The sequence below is a fragment of the Pogoniulus pusillus genome, chromosome 4 (genome assembly GCF_015220805.1).
Source record: "Pogoniulus pusillus isolate bPogPus1 chromosome 4, bPogPus1.pri, whole genome shotgun sequence".
In the NCBI taxonomy this organism is placed as follows: Eukaryota; Metazoa; Chordata; class Aves; order Piciformes; family Lybiidae; genus Pogoniulus; species Pogoniulus pusillus.
Window position 1 is genome coordinate 22,365,262 of NC_087267.1, and position 16,211 is coordinate 22,381,472.

The following is a 16,211-nucleotide window of genomic DNA, read 5'->3' on the forward strand; positions in this document are numbered from 1 at the left end:
GGTGCTTGCTACAGAACAAACACCCCCCAAAAAAAGATAAGTCTGCTGAAGGGACTGGAGCACTGATGATGAGGAAAGTCTGAGAGAACTGAGGCTGTTTAGTCTGCAGAGGAGAAAACTGAGAAGGGATCTCAAAAACTGAGGGAGGGGACAGAGACAGCTTCTGCTCACTTGTGCCCTGGGATATGACAAGGGGCAATGGATGTAAACTGCAGCACAGGAAGCTCCACCTCAACATGAGGAAGAGCACTGGAACAGGCTCCCTAGGGTGGTTGTGGAGTCTTCTTCCCTGTGACTTTCAAGCCCTGTCTGGATGCCTCCCTGTGTGACATGTGCTATCTATGGTCCTGCTGTGGCAGGGAGGTTGGACTGAAAGGTCTCCAGAGGTCCTTTCCAATCCCTAACCTACTGTGATTGTGTGAACAGATGTTACCATCACAAATGTGAAATTGTTCCTGACACTGGTTTAGTAAGACACCTCCCAAAGCATTTCAGTGGCAAAGTGCAGCCTGCTCCCTTTTCTTTAACCAATTAAAATGTGTGCCTGTTTGTTTAGGAATATCCAGCTCTGCAGGCTTTTATGCCTATGTCAGCCACTAGGTTCCCTGTCGGTATTAGGTTCCCCTGACCCTTCAGACAAATGAGGCTTCAAACTGCTGCTTTTGCAAAGCAATGTGCACTTTAAAAAGAAAATCAACATTTCAGATGATCTCCTTCTGGCATAGGTCATAGAGTGACAGCATCAGCCTACAGCATGGACATAGTTCAACCAGGGAGCATGACCTGCAGAGGAGAATGAAGGACATATTCCAAGTTCTCCTGTTCTCTGGCACCCTGGTTCTGCTTATACATTCTGCAAGATGAATGAATCATAGAATCAACTAGGTTGGAGAGACCTCCAAGATCATCCAGGCCAACCTAGCACCCAGCCCTGGCCAATCCACTAGACACGTCGCCAAGTGCCTCATCCAGGCTTTTCTTGAACACCTCCAGGGATGGTGACTCCACCACCTCCCTGGGCAGCCCATTCCAATGCCAATCACTCTGACAACAACTTCCTCCTAACATCCAGCCTAGACCTCCCAAGCACAACTGAGACTGTGTCTCCGCTTGTTTCTGTTGCTGGTGTTGCCTGCAGAAGAGACCAACCCCCACCTTGCTACATCCTCCCTTTTAGTAGTTTGTAGACAGCATGGAGGTCACAGAAGGCTGATAGAGGATAGCAAATCATTATCAGACTTGCAATATATAAATTGTATCTCAGGAGGGATGGAGCCAGGCTCTTCTAAGTGGATGTCCAATGATAGGGACAATGGATAATGGGTGTATGCTGGGAGCAGAGAGGTTCCATGTGAAGAAATGACAATGCAACAGCAACAGTGCTTACTGCAAGGAAATGGTTTGATGCGGAAATTGATAAAGTAGCAAATCTATCCAAAGAATCCAGCTTTATTTAACCAAGTACTACTGTCATGTGGATGGACTTGAACAAGGGCACATGGTGTCCTAACTACAATTAGGGGGCCTTGTGGTCCTCCTAACGTAATGAATAGGATATATAGCATTTTGCCCAGGTGGCTTCACTGATGATTCCTGTGCTGCATGACCTAACTAGAGGATTATCTCGTTAGTACATAGGCTCTGCAAGATGAGTGTCCAAAAACTGTCTCTCATCCAACCTGCTTCCAGGTAGCCAAAGAGAGGTGCCTAGAACCAGAAATGCCTCGTGCCAAAGACCAGAACTTTGCAGCGGACCGAAGCTAACCCAAAACTCCTCTGATTATCCATTGTTCTTTCAAGCAGAACTGAACTGGAACTATTATTTTCAATCTCATCCAGAAAGTGAACCCAAATCAAATCCATGCTTTTGCTTTTCTAACAGGAATAACACTAAACCTCCATCATCTTGCTATTTGGCACACAAATGTCTTCTATCTCATATGATGTAAAAGGAAGCACTCATGAGACATGCTGTCCAAAGGTATTCCTCACTACGTGATTCCCTAACTGGATTCAACTTAAACCAGAATAGCTTGGTTTGGGAGCAAAGTGAACTGCAAACTATAATCTAAAAGCTTTACTAGCCTGATTCTCCCAAAGTAAACTTATCTTTTCCTTTTCTTTCAGGGATTGAAATGAGTCACTGAAAGATTAAAAACAAAATAATTTAAAAAACTATAGTGAGATGCTGCCTTGTCCTGTATGAACAAAAAATAATAGAACCACACACCAAAATACATTTTTATATGTATAAGCCAGATACATACTGATGTCAACACTGTCAATAAATGCCCGTACAAAGCTTTTCATTTCCTCAAATTCTGATGCTCCAATATTGGAACTTCCATCCAGAAGAAACATGACATCCATTGGTTTGTTGCACATCTCTGAGGAAGGCAAAAAGAAAGAAAGAAAGGAAGGTGATTTACACATAATAATTAGAAGTAATCTCTGCTAATCTATTCATAGAATCAACCAGGTTGGAAGAGAACTCCAAGATCATCCAGTCCAACCTAGCACATAGTCCTAAACAATCAACTACACCATGGCACTAAGTGCCTCATCCTGGCTTGGCTTCAGCACCTTCAGGGATGGTGACTCCACCACCACCCTGGGCAGCCCATTCCAATGCCAATCACTCTCTCTGACAACAACTTCCTCCTAACATTCAGCCTAGTCCTCCCCAAGCACAACTTGAGACTGTGTCCCCTTGTTCTGTTGCTGCTTGCCTGGCAGAAGAGACCAATCCCCACCTGGCTACAGCCTCCCTTCGGGGAGTTGTAGACAGCAATGAGGTCAGCCCTGAGCCTCCTCTTCTTCAGGCTGCACACCCCCAGCTCCCTCAGCCTCTCCTCACAGAGGCTGTGTTCCAGGCCTCTCACCAGCATTGTCGCCCTTCTCCAGACACGTTCCAGTATCTCAACATCTCTCTTGAATTGAGGAGCTCAGCAGAAAGAGCAGAAAGCTCTGCATTTTGGGAAAATCTAACACTTTGCTCCAGTGAGATCTCATCTGCAGTGCTGTGTCCAACATAGGAAGTTCATGAACCTGATTTAGCTGGTCCAGAGGAGGGACATGAAATGGATCACAGAACCATGGCAGGTTGGACAAAGCCCCTAAAGATCATCTCGTCCAACACTCTGTGGTCAGTAAGGACATCCTCAGACCAGATTAGGTCATCCAGAGCCCTCTCGAGTCTCGCCTTGATATCTCCAGGATGGAGGACTCAACCACCTCTCTCAAAAAACAGTTCCAGGCTCAACCACCTTCCTAGTAAAGAACTTGTTCCTCATCCAATCTAAACCTGTTCTGCTCTCATTTCAAACCATTGCCTTCATCCTGTCACTGCAGCCCTTTGCAAACAGTCCCTCGGTGGCCTTCTTGCAGCCCCCTTCAGCTCCTGAATCTTAGGTCTGCCTGGAGCCTTGGTCTTCTCCAGACTGAACAACCTCTGCTCTCTCAGGCCTGTTCTCACAACAGAACTACTCCAATCACTGGTCATTTTCCTGGACCTGTTCTGGGCCTGCTCCATCAGGCCCGTGGTCCTTCCTATATTGATAGCTCCAGAGCTGGACGCAGCACTGCAGGTGAATCTCAGCAGAGCAGAGTGGCAGGAACCCTGTCTCCTCTCTGGCCATGGCTGCTTTGAATGCAGACCAGTCTGCCTTTGGCCTACTGGACTGTAAGCTCACACTGTCGGTCCTGTCCAGCTTCTTATCCATCATCACCCCCAAGTCCTTTTCCACAGGGCTGCTTTCTATCGCCTCCTCCCTCAGCCTGTACTGACAATGAGGGGTTTGTTTCGACCCAGATGCAGGGCCCTGAACACATGATATCAAATGAGAAATGAAAACCCTTCAGTTCTCAGTAACATTAGGGGGAAATGCATGAGACAGGACAGAAGAAATGACACAGAAATGATGTCCAACTTTACCTGGAATTCCTGCCCAGATTTTTATGGGAGCAGCACGACTGCAGCACTAACCCAGGTGCTCTTGAAGAAGTGCACTATAACTGTGCAGACAATTGGGTCATGAGGTTGACTTATTTTTCCTGAGCTCTTCGATATTAGCATTGGGAGTTATGCCTATGGGAATCACGTTTATGCTGCCGGGGAGGTCAGTGGTGATGACGTCAGTGGAAGGGACTGGCTGACCCCTTATACTAAGTGAGGGACATCTTGCCTGCCCCATTCACTGCTGTAAATGGTGTGCTTGGATATATAATCAAGAGCATTCCCTGTGTTGGTAGCCTTCCTCCCTTGGTAGGGGATGCTCTTCACCTTCTTCAATAATACTTTCCTTTGACTGTATTTCCCTAAAGGATTACTCCAGAGTGAACACCTTCTGAGTACTGCATTACTGTGATGTGAATATCTTCCTGACCCAACATCCATTCCCCAATCACCCTCTCAAGGGAAGTTCTTGACAATACTGAAATTCTCCTCCCTACGGCTATCAGATCCTTCCACAACAAAAGCAATGTCCAGCTTTTTGACAGTGGGCTTTTTCAGAAAAGAAGGGTGGTGCTGTGTGAGTCCCCAGAAGGGGACTGAGGTGCTGGATACGGTCGAGCAGACGTAGATTGCAACAGCATACTTTCTTCAGGTCCAAGATCACACAGTGTGATCGATGAGAGATCCCTATTCTCCGTCAGCTCAACATGTTGTTCACAAGGACGGTTTTGTTATCCGGTGACTGCCTCTCGATGAACTGATCTGCTCCACACTAACGTGGGGGCCAATCCCCACATGCATCACTGCAATTTTTTTGTTCTTCAGAACAGTGACAATGTTGCGGAGTTTCCCTGGGAGACTTGCTGGCTGTAAGAGCACTGCAATCCTGGCAGCGTTGGTCCTGTTCATGCCTCCCAAAGACAATGAAACACAATGTACTTAGGACTTCCGGGGCAGATGCTACTTGGTCCCCTGTGTATTTTATGCCTTGGACAATTTTTCTCATCTGGGATTGTGGTTTGATATCTTTCAGGGCCGAGGTAGATTGTGGGGCCAGCTCTATAGACTAGGATTGAGACTCGGATTTCTTCTGGAGATGTGGAGTTTCTTCATCATGCCAGTTATGAAAGTCTTCAGCTGTTCAAAGTCCTCCTCTGACAGCTTGTTGGAACCATCCATTAGGAAGGCCAAGTCCATCATCTTGCTGCAGGAGTATGCACTGGCTGGTAGCTCAATGTCCTCCTCTGGAATAGGTGTGGTCAGCATTAGGGCCTCTTCCATCGGTTCACAGGCTACACAGGTTAAATTCTTCCCTTCACACAGGCTGAAAAAAAAAATTTAATTATTAAAATAAAGAAAAAAATCAACAGTTACACTAGCATGTCAGCCACCGAGCCACAAAAAGACCTTTGAGACTATCAAGTCCAACATATCACCCAACATTATCTAATCAACCAAATGCCACATAAGTCTCCACCTTCTTTCAGGGATGGAGACTCCACTATCTCTCTAGGCAGCCCATAACAATATGATGTGATGGTTTGGGTGTTACCCAGACTAGACTCAGCTGAGTTGGAAATGAGAATGAAGCTTTATATTTACAGCTTAGCACAATAAGCAGATGTAACCCAGACTAGACTCAGCTGAGCTCAAAATGAGAACGAAGCTTTATATTTACAGCTTAGCACAATATACAAGCAGATATTACCCAGACTAGACTCGGCTGAGCTGGAAATGGGAACAAAGCTTTATATTTACAGCTTAGCACAAAACACAAGCAGATGTTACCTAGACTAGACTCAGCCAAGCTGGAAATGAGAATGAAGCTTTATATTTACAGCTTAGCACAACATACAAGCAGATATTTACAATAGATACAACTGTCTACAGCTATATACAGGTTAAAAAGGTAATACAGAAACACGACAGACCTCCCAGAAGCAATCAGAGTCCCCAGGAAGGGCTTCCAACCACCCTTCCACCCATCTATCTTATCCCAGACTTTGCCTTACATTCAAGGTGAGTTTGGAGAATCAGCCAGAAGGATTAGGAAGCAGAGGCACTAGTTACACAGATAGCAGGTTAGAGAGAGAAGGGAGGTAGCCAGAGCCAGAGAGCAACTCTGTTATCTCTTTGTGTTCTCGTTCTTATACATCTCAGCAAGGCTATGAGTGCAGTAGCCATCATCACTGTTTCCTTTTCACAGCCTATCATCTAATTCTTCTCATCGAAATATCCCAGCTAGGCTCAAACTAGCCCATACAAGAATGTCCATACAGAAACAGTTAAATATTTCAAAAGAAAGACTCCCCTAACAAAAAACAAAAATAAAAAAAACCCCAACACTCAAACAAACAAAAAAACCCACCCAAGCAACCAACAAAACACCCTCAAAACAACCAAACCAAACTATGATGGGAATGACCACCCCCCAACTTAATGTACAGGTAAAATCCTTTGTGTTCATGCAGTTTGTTTAGACTCAGGAAACCTATGGCAAATGATGTGTTTGTCAGTAGAAGCTCTCCTCATAACAATCTTGGACAGAATCCATAAAATCTATGCCTGGAAGATGTCTAGAAACCTAATGAATTTCAGCAATATAGCTACCTACAAGCCACTGGTGGACCGACCTGGAAGATCTGCTCAGCTTCACAATGAGGCAAACTACAGGCAACTAACAGAGTAAAATCCTAGAGTAGGGAAGACGCTGTCATAGAATCATAGAATGGGCTGGGCTGGAAGGGATATCCAAAGCTCATCTAGTCCAATTCCCTCTGCAGTCAGCAGGAACATTCTCCACTAGATCAGGTTGCCCAGAGCCCTGTCAAACTTGATCTTTAATATCTCCAGAGATAGGATCTCTGATATGATTTAGCAGACTCTAGGAGGAGGTTAGACTTTAACCTTTTCCCTGCTTCTAAAATCCTTTGCTTTTTCCCAGCTTCATTTTGGCTTCAATGGAACTTTGACACACGTTGATCCTCTGGGTTATTCAGTCCTGTGTCTCTACTCCACTTCCATTACCACATTTTTCTCTTCCCCTTTCAAATCCTATTTTCTTATTCTCTCAACTCTGCCTTTTCCACTATTCATCATTCTGTACCACCATGAGATTTTTCACCTCTGTCATCCTCCACCTTTTAGAATCAACCAGGTTGGAAGAGACCTCCAAGATCATCCAGGCCAACCTAGCACCCAGCCCTAGGCAATCAATTAGACCATGACACTAAGTGCCTCATCCTGGCTTGGCTTCAACACCTCTAGTGTTGGCTACTCCACCACTTCCCTGGGCAGCCCATTCCAATGCCAATCACTCTCTCTGACAACAACTTCCTCCTAACATCCAGCCTAGACCTCCCCAAGCACAACTTGAGACTGTGTCCCCTTGTTCTGTTGCTGCTTGCCTGGCAGAAGAGACCAACCTCTACTTGGCTACAGCCTCCCTTCAGGTAGTTGTAGACAGCAATGGGGTCTGCCCTGAGCCTCCTCTTCTCCAGGCTGCACACCCCCAGCTCCCTCAGCCTCTCCTCACAGGGCTGTCTTCCAGGCCCCTCACCAGCTTTGTCTCCCTTCTCTGGACACATTCCAATGTTCCTGATCCAGGCCAGGATGCCATTGGCTCTCCTGCCCACCTGGGCACACTTCTAGCTCATGTTCAGCTGCTGTCTACCAGTACCCCCAGATCCCTTTCTGCCTGGCTGCTCTCCAGCCACTCTGTTCCCAGCCTGTAGCACTGCTTGGGGTTGTTGTGGCCAAAGGGTATAACCCTGCACTTTGCCTTGTTAAATCTCATCCCATTGGCCTCTGCCCACCCATCCAGCCTGGCAATGTCCCTCTGCAGGGCCCTCCTACCCTCCAACAGCTCCACACCTGCTCCTATCTTGATGTCCTCTGCAAACTTACTGATGCTGGACTCAATCCCCTGATCCAGACTATCAATGAAGATACTGAACAGGACTGGGCTCAACATCTCTTCCTATTTTTAGCAAGGCTTTAGCACTTTTGACCTTCTAACTCCCAGTTGCATCATTCTTCTTTCTTCACTTATCATTTTGTCCTTCTGATTTCTGTCTGCATGATTCTTCTTACTTCACTTATTTTGCTCTTCTAATTCCTAGTTGCATCACTATCTTTACTTATCATTTTGCCCTTCTAACTCCCAGTTGCATCATTCTTTTTTACTTCACTTACTATTTTGTCCTTCTAATTCCATCTCACATCATTCTTTTTCACTACACTTATTATTTTGCCCTTCTAATTCTTTCTTGCATCATTCTTTTTACTTCACTTATCAGAGGAAAGAACTTGGTTGTACTCATGCACACGTCAATATATTATCCTTGTCTTACTGGACAAAAAACAGGATAGAAAAAGCTGATGAACAAGCAAAGCCCCCCAAAAAGCTTGATTTGACTGCTAGAGAAGACCAAGGATATAGAAACTGAAGAAGCCAACACTCCAAGAAGTGGAGGAAAAGACCTGATGTGGCACCTTAGCTGAAGTTCTCTTATTTTCAGTCCTGTCCTCTTGCCAAGATGCTTTTGTGTCTTCCTAATTGAAGAATGCACAGCTACTTTTGGAATTCATGCATGGCAAGAGAAGATTTATTGTTTTAATCCTAATATGAACAAGCCTCTTCTAGTTTCCAATTTCCTTTGGATATTTGCTATAAAAGTCTCTCTCTCTTTCTCTGTGCAATATTTTCTATTGTTTGTACAGATGGTGTAGGCATCTAAATTAGGTGACAGCTATGCAAAGGATATTTCCCTAGTGAGGTAAGTTTTCCTGGTGTTCTGAAACCTTTTGTGAGCAGCAGCCAGAGAATCAACATGTAAGATAAATTATTATTAAGGATTACAAAAGCTGGGGGACAGAGACTCATTTATGAAGGCCTCTTTTTTTAACCTTTTGATGGAATTCAAGCCTCTCAGCATCTACTGTTGGAAAGAAAATTCATTTAATTGATTAGTCTCACGGGCTCATGCCCTGGGCTTACAGCACAGATGTATGCTAGCCCTGGAAAGAGGCCAGGAATTCAAAGCTCATACCTACTCAGAGCTTCTGTGAGGTTCAGAGCATTTAGCACCAAGGTGTTAGTCTGGGCTAATAGCTGCTCCAGGTTTACAATGGCCAAATTACAAGATGGATAAGCTCACAGCAGAATAAATGAGCAGTGAAAGCATTCACCAAGGGTCCAGAATGCCAACTTTTAGGTGGTACTTGGTGCAATACATTGGGCAGCACAGAGAACAAAAAATTCATCGCACTACTGCTCGGTGCACAGCGTTGTGCACCTTGCTATTAATAAAATCACAGAATCAGTCAGGGTTGGAAGGGACCACAAGGATCATCTAGTTCCAAACCCCCTGTCATGCCCAGGGACACCCTATCCTAGATCAGGCTGCCCACAGCCTCAGACAGCCTGGCCTTAAACACCTCCAGCCATGGGGCCTCAACCACCTCCCTGGGCAACCCATTCCAGGCTTTCACCATTCTCATGCTCAACAACTTCCTCCTCACATCAACCCTGAACCGACCCACCTCCAGCTTTGCTCCATTCCCCCTAGTCCTGTCACTCCCCGAGAGCCTAAAAAGTCTCTCCCCATCTTTTTTTAGGCCCCCTTCAGATACTGAAAGGCACTGAAGACACTCACTTCTCACTTAGCTCTCAGTTCCGTTCCTTCCTTCTCTCTGGCAGGTCTGTGTGGTTACCTCTGCCTTAACTCTTTAATCTGACCTAACCTTTTAAACTCTAACCTCCTTGTCATCTTTTTGACATTTCGCTTCAGATCTCTCCAGATTTATCACATGAGAGATAGAGGGATTGGTCTGGTTATTTCTGAAGGGAGGAAAAGAGGAGGGAGGTGGGAGAGAGGAGGTTTGAGTTGAGAGCCTCCTGGCAATCTGATTGTTTTGGGAGGGATTTTGTGTTTCTCTATTACTTTTAACTAGTATATAACCATAAATATTTGCATATATATATATATCTGCTTGTAAATTGTGCTAAGCTGTAAATATAGCTTCATTCCTTAACTTCCAGCTGGCTGAGTCTAGCCTGAGTGATTTCATAACTGTAGGGGGGTGGGTAAGTCCTAAATCATCACAAATATACATAGAATTGATTCCTTTATTTTTCAGTGGTAGAAGGAATGAGTTTGGTGACTTGCTGTTGAATCACATCTTAAACAAAAATGAGTGGAACATCTAAAGCCACTAGGGCTGCCTACACATGGGAAAAGGCTTTTTTTCCTGAAAGCTATTTGTGAATTGCACTCTCTTAAATCCAGCTGCAATCCTCTAATCTCCACTGTCACTTGAAAACTTGGCTTTCAGTTTGTATGTGAAGTGATACTGACAAAAAAAAAAAAGGTGGTTTCCAAGCTTCACATGCAATGGTATGCTTTAAGTTACACCCAAAGCTTATTCATAAATTCATAGAATGGTTTAGATTCAGAAGTGATCTTAAAGATCATCTCATTCTAACCCCCTGCCATGGGCAGGGACACCTCCCATTAGAACATGTTGCTCAGGGCCTCATCCAACCTGGCCTTGAAGACTTCCTGAGAGGGGACATCCACAACCTCCCTGGGCAACCTGTGTCAGTGTCTCCCCATCCTCACTGCCGAGAATTTCTTCCTAATCTCCAGTCTCAATCTGCACTCCTCAAGCTTCAATCCATTCTCTCTCATCCTATCACTACAAGTCGTTGTAAATAGTCCCTCCCTAGCTTTCCTGTAGGCTCCCTTTAGGTACTGGAATGTGAATGTTCTTCATCTGTCTCACTTCATCCTACTCGACAGAATACTCCACAGCATAAAGTCATCATACCAGGACTGGCAGTGCTGTGGATCATCTCTGTTCAAAACTGTTCTCCTTCCATGTGGGATCTTGATATCTCCAGCTTCACAGATGGGACATTCTTCTGGACTGACACAATCCAGAGACAGTTCATCAAGTATTTTCCCTGTTTCAAAACAGCACAGTAATAGAAAGATGCCAGTTTCCATCAGCTGAAAAACTAATCACTGTCTTTACCCTGCTGCAAAAGAATCTCATAAGCCATGCCCTCCAGTCCCCTCACCATCCTTGTAGCCTTCTGCTGGGCTCTCTCCATTCTTTATTCCTCCTCTACCTCACTGGGCCCAGAACACCACTAGAACTGTTAGAACTACTTATTCATTGGAGTTTTCACTCTCCTGTTGAAGAGCTTTGTCCCTATCTTCCTTTCTTGTCACTATATTTCTATCCTCTTTCATTCTTGCCACCAATTCTCTTCTAGGCACAGCTTCATGCCCTTCACACACTGTGCTCTTCTGACAAGCTCAAACCTTCTTCTTTATGCAGGAAGAAAGAGGTGAAAACTTGTTAAGTAATTAACTGCTACATCTGTGTTTTGAAATTTTCAGCCTTACATATCTGCCAGAATAATGCAAGAAGAAAGAGGGGGAAGATCTGAAGTTCTTCAGCACAAGGATGGTGAGACTCTGGAATAGGCTGCCCAGGGAGGTTGTGGATGCTTCCTCCATGGGGTCGTTGAAGGCCAGGTTGGGCGAGTCCTTGAGCAGCTAAGTCTAGTTGAGAGGTGTCCCTGACCATGGTGGGGAGGTTGGAGTAGATAAGCGTAGATGAGCTCTGAGGTTCCTTCCAAACTGATCCATTCTAGGATTCTATGATTTATGGAGTATAAGACTTCTTTTCATGCCATAGAATCATAGAATGGATTGGGTTTAAAAGAATCTCCAAAGTTCATCCAGTCCAACCCCCTGCAGACAGCAGGGACATCCTTAACTAGGAACAGGTTGCTCAAAGCCTTCTCAAACCACAGCTTGAATATCTCCAGGCATGGGGCCTCAACCACCTCTCTGGGCAACCTGTTGCAGTGTTCCAGCACCCTCATGCTAAAGAATTTGTTCCTCACATCCAATCTAAATCTGCTCTGCTCTCATTTCAAATCATTGCACTCATCCCGTCACTGCAGGTCTTTTCAAATAGTCCCTCTGCAGACCTCTTGCAGCCCCTTTCAGCTACTGGCAGGCTGCTCTTAGGTCTGCCTGGAACCTTCCCTTCTCCAGGCTGGACAATCCCAGCTCCCTCAGCCTGTCCTCACAGCAGAGCTGCTCCAACCCCTGGTCATCTTCGTGGCCCTTCTCTGGACCTGCTCCATCAAGTCCATGTACTTTCTGTGTCCTTCCAGAGCTGGACACAGCACTGCAGATGAGATCTTATCAGAGCAGATGGGCAGAATACCTTCTCTGTATCTACTGACCACGTTGCTTTTGTTGCAGCCTATGATGTGACTGCATCAAAAGAAACGTGGCCAGCAAATGAAGAGAGGGGATTCTGCCACTTCGCTCTGATGAGATCTCACCTGGAGTAGTGCATCCAGAAGTACATGTAAGAGAGTTGGGGGCGGGGAACCATTTCACAGCCATACCTACAAGTACCAGGAAGATAGCAAAATTAAATAACTTAATAAATAAATATATATAACTGCTAAAAGTTGAGGATGGCCTTACCTGCAGGACAGTGTATATGGCATCCTTCCACACACCGCAGAGGGCACTCCAATGGCTGTGGGTGCTGACACGTTGTAGGGCAGGCAGGTCCACAGCTGTTATACCTCCATTCACACTGATAATCTAATTCTTGTTTATTCATGTCCTCACAGCTTTGTGCTATACAGTGAAGAAAATCAGAGGTGAAGACCAGCATGTAAGCAGAGCATGTTCCTCATGCCTTTCAGAGCTATATGCTGAGCTTGTTATACAGTGGACCACAGACACACAGCTAAAGAAAAGGTTCCATATTTAAATAAAAACAGGGGTTGGTTTCTTTGTTGCTGGGTTTGTTGTTGTTGTTATTGGGGTCTTTTTACTACTTTTGTTTGTTTGGATTTTTTTTTTTAGTACATCCAGCCTAGGCTACTTCTTGACATTTACATTTTTCACAGAACAAAAGACTTGTTTTGCTAGAACATCACTGAGAGAATCGCAGATTAAACAGCTTGGAGAAGACCTTCAAGATCATCAAGTCCAACCCAGCACCTAACACCTTCTAATTTACCAAGTGACTCATCCAGTCTCCTTTTAAACACCTGCAGTGTTTAAAGTGACTCCACCACGTCCCTAGGCAGCCCATTCCAATGCCAATCACTCTTGCTGTGAAGAAATTCTTCCTAACATCCAGCCTAAACCTGCCCTGGTGCAATCTGAGACTGTGTCCCTTTGTTCTGTTGCTGTTTGCTTGGGAGAAGAAATCAACCACAACTGCCTATAACCTTCCTTCAGGTAGCTGTAGAGAGCAATAAAGTCTGACCTGAGCCTCCTCTTCTCCAGGCTAAACACTCCCAGCTCCCTCAGCCTCTTCTCAGAGGGCTGTGCTCCAGCCCTCTCACCAGCCTTGGTGCCCCTCTCTGGACACCTTCAAGTACCTCAACATCTTTCATCAATTGAGGGGCCCAGAACTTGGACACAGTATTCAAGGTGTGGCCTGACCAGTGCTGAGTGCAGGGGCAGAAGGACTTCCCTGGTCCTGCTGGCCACACTATTCCTGCTCCAGGCCAGGATGCCATTGGCCTTCTTGGCCACCTGGGGACACTGCTGGCTCATGTTCAGTCTGAGCCAAAAGCAACCTAATTTAGAAGCCTGAAGCATTTCACTCAATTCTTCCTCCTCCCTCCTGTACTTACGGCACAGAGATGATGATCTCCAGTGAACAGCAACCCCTTTTTGTGCACACACATGTGCATAGGCTGCTATGGCATCACAGAAGCAAGCACAGTCCCCAATAGATTCACAAGCACAAGTGTCATACATGCAAATATCTATGTAGGGCTCAGGATTCACCTACAAAAAGAAATATGGAGTAGAGTGCAGTCAGTCATGAAATCATACCATTGTGCTGGTTGGAAAAGATCTTTGAGATCAAGCCCAACTGTTATCTAGCTCTCCTAAGTCTGGTGCTAAACCGTGTCCCTTACAATAACCCTTCTGCATCTCTTAAAGACCTCCATGGATAGGGATTCAATTAATGATTCCCTTCATCTTCTTGCAGGCATATTTAAGATTCCAATGATTTGACTCTTCCATTTGCCAGGACTGGAAGTGTCACACAAATCAGTGTAGATTATCTTGCTGATGGCAGCAAGAAATCAAACTGAGTCACGTTCTTAATGTTGCTATAGACAGTGAAGTTTATTGCCAGTTAGTATTTCCCATGTGGAACAGGTTTTCTAGGGCTCTGTCTTCATACCTTCTTGTGCAGTGGCTTGAGTGGAATACACTCTGAATGTCATTAGCTTAGCTCAGCTCCTCTCTCTTCATCTCAGCCATGGTTCTTGACTTCATGAGTCAGTCTCCAGACTTCAGAGTAAAATTTCTTTCACACAAAAGTCATTCTACAACTTACTACCAGACTGAAGTTACTCTATAACTTAACCACCAGGTGCTATCCTGCATTTTCCCCATGAAGTACCAGCTACAGGACAAGGTAAGAGACAAACCAACAATCACTCAGCCTTCCCCCAAGCCCCGTGTGTTATCAGCACAGCCATGCTTTTCCCCTCAGCTGTAACCAGTGGCAGCACAGATCAGGCAGAGCTGAAGAATAGGAAACTCAGGACAATACTCACAAGTTTTCTGCACTCTTCAAAGAGCTCCCCAGCCAAAATGCTGCATGATGTTTCTACCATCACCTGCTTCACTATGTTTCCATCACACAGTGGAGACATCAAGGTCTGTTGCTGGCTGGGCTTAATATTTTTAAGGGAGAAGCAGACATCGCATTAGCAGACATCACATTCACGACCTCAGGACTCTCCAAAAAGCAAGAGACTCACTAGCCCTAGACATTTTTCCTTACAAAGGAAACTGTTCCTTTGAGTGAAGTTTCAACAGGTAGAGATCCCACCATGTGTGCTAGTTTGAGCCTAGCTGGGATATTTTGGTGAGAAGAATTAGATTACAGGCTGTGAAAAGGAAACAGTGGTGATGTCTACTGCACTCATGGACTTGCTGAGATGTATAAAAACAAGAACACAAACACAGATAACAGAGTTGCTCTCTCTCTCTGGCTCTGGCTGCATGCACTTCTCTAACTTGCTGCCTGACTAATCCTTCTGCTTCCTAACCACCCTGGCCAAACTTCCAAACTCACTTTGAATGTGAGGCAAAGTCTGGGGTAAGATAGAAGGGTGGAAAGGAGGTAGAAAGGTGCTTAAGAGCCCCTCCTGTTTCTGGGAAGGCTGTTGTGTTTCTGTATTATCTTTTGCACTTGTATATTTCTGTCTATAGCTGTATCTGCTTGTATATTGTGCTAAGCTGTAAATATAAAGCTTCATTCTTCAATTTCCAGCTCTGCTGAGTCTAATCTGGGTGATTTTCTTAAGTGTGGAGGAGTAGGCAACACCCAAACCATGGCAGAACAGAATAGAGCAGGTCACCTCCTACATTTTCTCCAGCTCTTACTTCTACACTGCAAGTTTTAACATAAACATTTTGATGTCAGGGCATCCTATTGTAGCAATTATCCATGCTAAAAAAAAAAAGTGATTCACAGCTCTACAGGAGGCCCCTAACACTCAGAATATGATCCCAGCTTCTGCAGGCAGTACCCAAAGCCACTGATCAGTGAGTCTCCCTCTGTCCCATTTATTGAAGATCAAAGAGTAGTGGTATTAATGCAGCATCATGGGGATAGCCTATGGATTCTCTCCTGGGCCTATTACACTGGCATAAGAAGCTGCTCCTTTCTCAGCCTTACCATGAACTCTCATAAAAGCATAGAATGGCCTGGGTTGGAGGGGACCTCTAAAGCCCATCCAGTCTAACGCCCTCCACAGCCAGCAGGGACATCCTCCATTAGAGCAGGTAGCCCAGAGCCTCACCTTGAATATCTCCAGGGATGGGGCCTGAATTACCTCCCTGGGAAACCTGTTGTACAGTTCCACCACCTTCACCTCATGGTGAAGAACTTGTTCCTAACATCTCACTCCTCTTTAGTGCAACTTCTGTGCTCCAAACACACCATATGAAAAGCAAGATGACTCCATGGCTGTTTCACACTTAACTATCAAGATAAACCTGAAGTTTCCATGCAATTAAAAAAACACCTATTTTTGTTTCCTGATATTTTAAATCTTCTAAGGAAAGATCTTTTAAAAGGCCTTTCCCTGCACCCTGCCTCTGGAAAGTGAGACAAATTTTCCAGGGAAAGCATTCAGCTTTAAGAGGATTGAAATGCTTCATTTTATAAA

The 16,211-nt window shown here is 45.0% G+C and overlaps 1 protein-coding gene across 1 annotated transcript in view; it reads right to left on the minus strand.

Moving 5' to 3' along the window:
- Positions 1–16,211, minus strand: part of VWF (von Willebrand factor) — a 220,778-nt gene that overhangs the window by 106,283 nt on the left and 98,284 nt on the right. Inside the window, 18 exon segments of the mRNA XM_064142874.1 lie at positions 2,268–2,387; positions 3,935–3,957; positions 3,959–3,992; positions 3,995–4,147; positions 4,150–4,285; positions 4,287–4,337; positions 4,339–4,416; positions 4,418–4,572; positions 4,575–4,664; positions 4,667–4,714; positions 4,717–4,858; positions 4,860–4,988; positions 4,990–5,041; positions 5,043–5,279; positions 10,787–10,922; positions 12,475–12,633; positions 13,647–13,803; positions 14,589–14,708. Coding sequence (XP_063998944.1) covers positions 2,268–2,387; positions 3,935–3,957; positions 3,959–3,992; positions 3,995–4,147; positions 4,150–4,285; positions 4,287–4,337; positions 4,339–4,416; positions 4,418–4,572; positions 4,575–4,664; positions 4,667–4,714; positions 4,717–4,858; positions 4,860–4,988; positions 4,990–5,041; positions 5,043–5,279; positions 10,787–10,922; positions 12,475–12,633; positions 13,647–13,803; positions 14,589–14,708 — 2,020 coding nt within the window.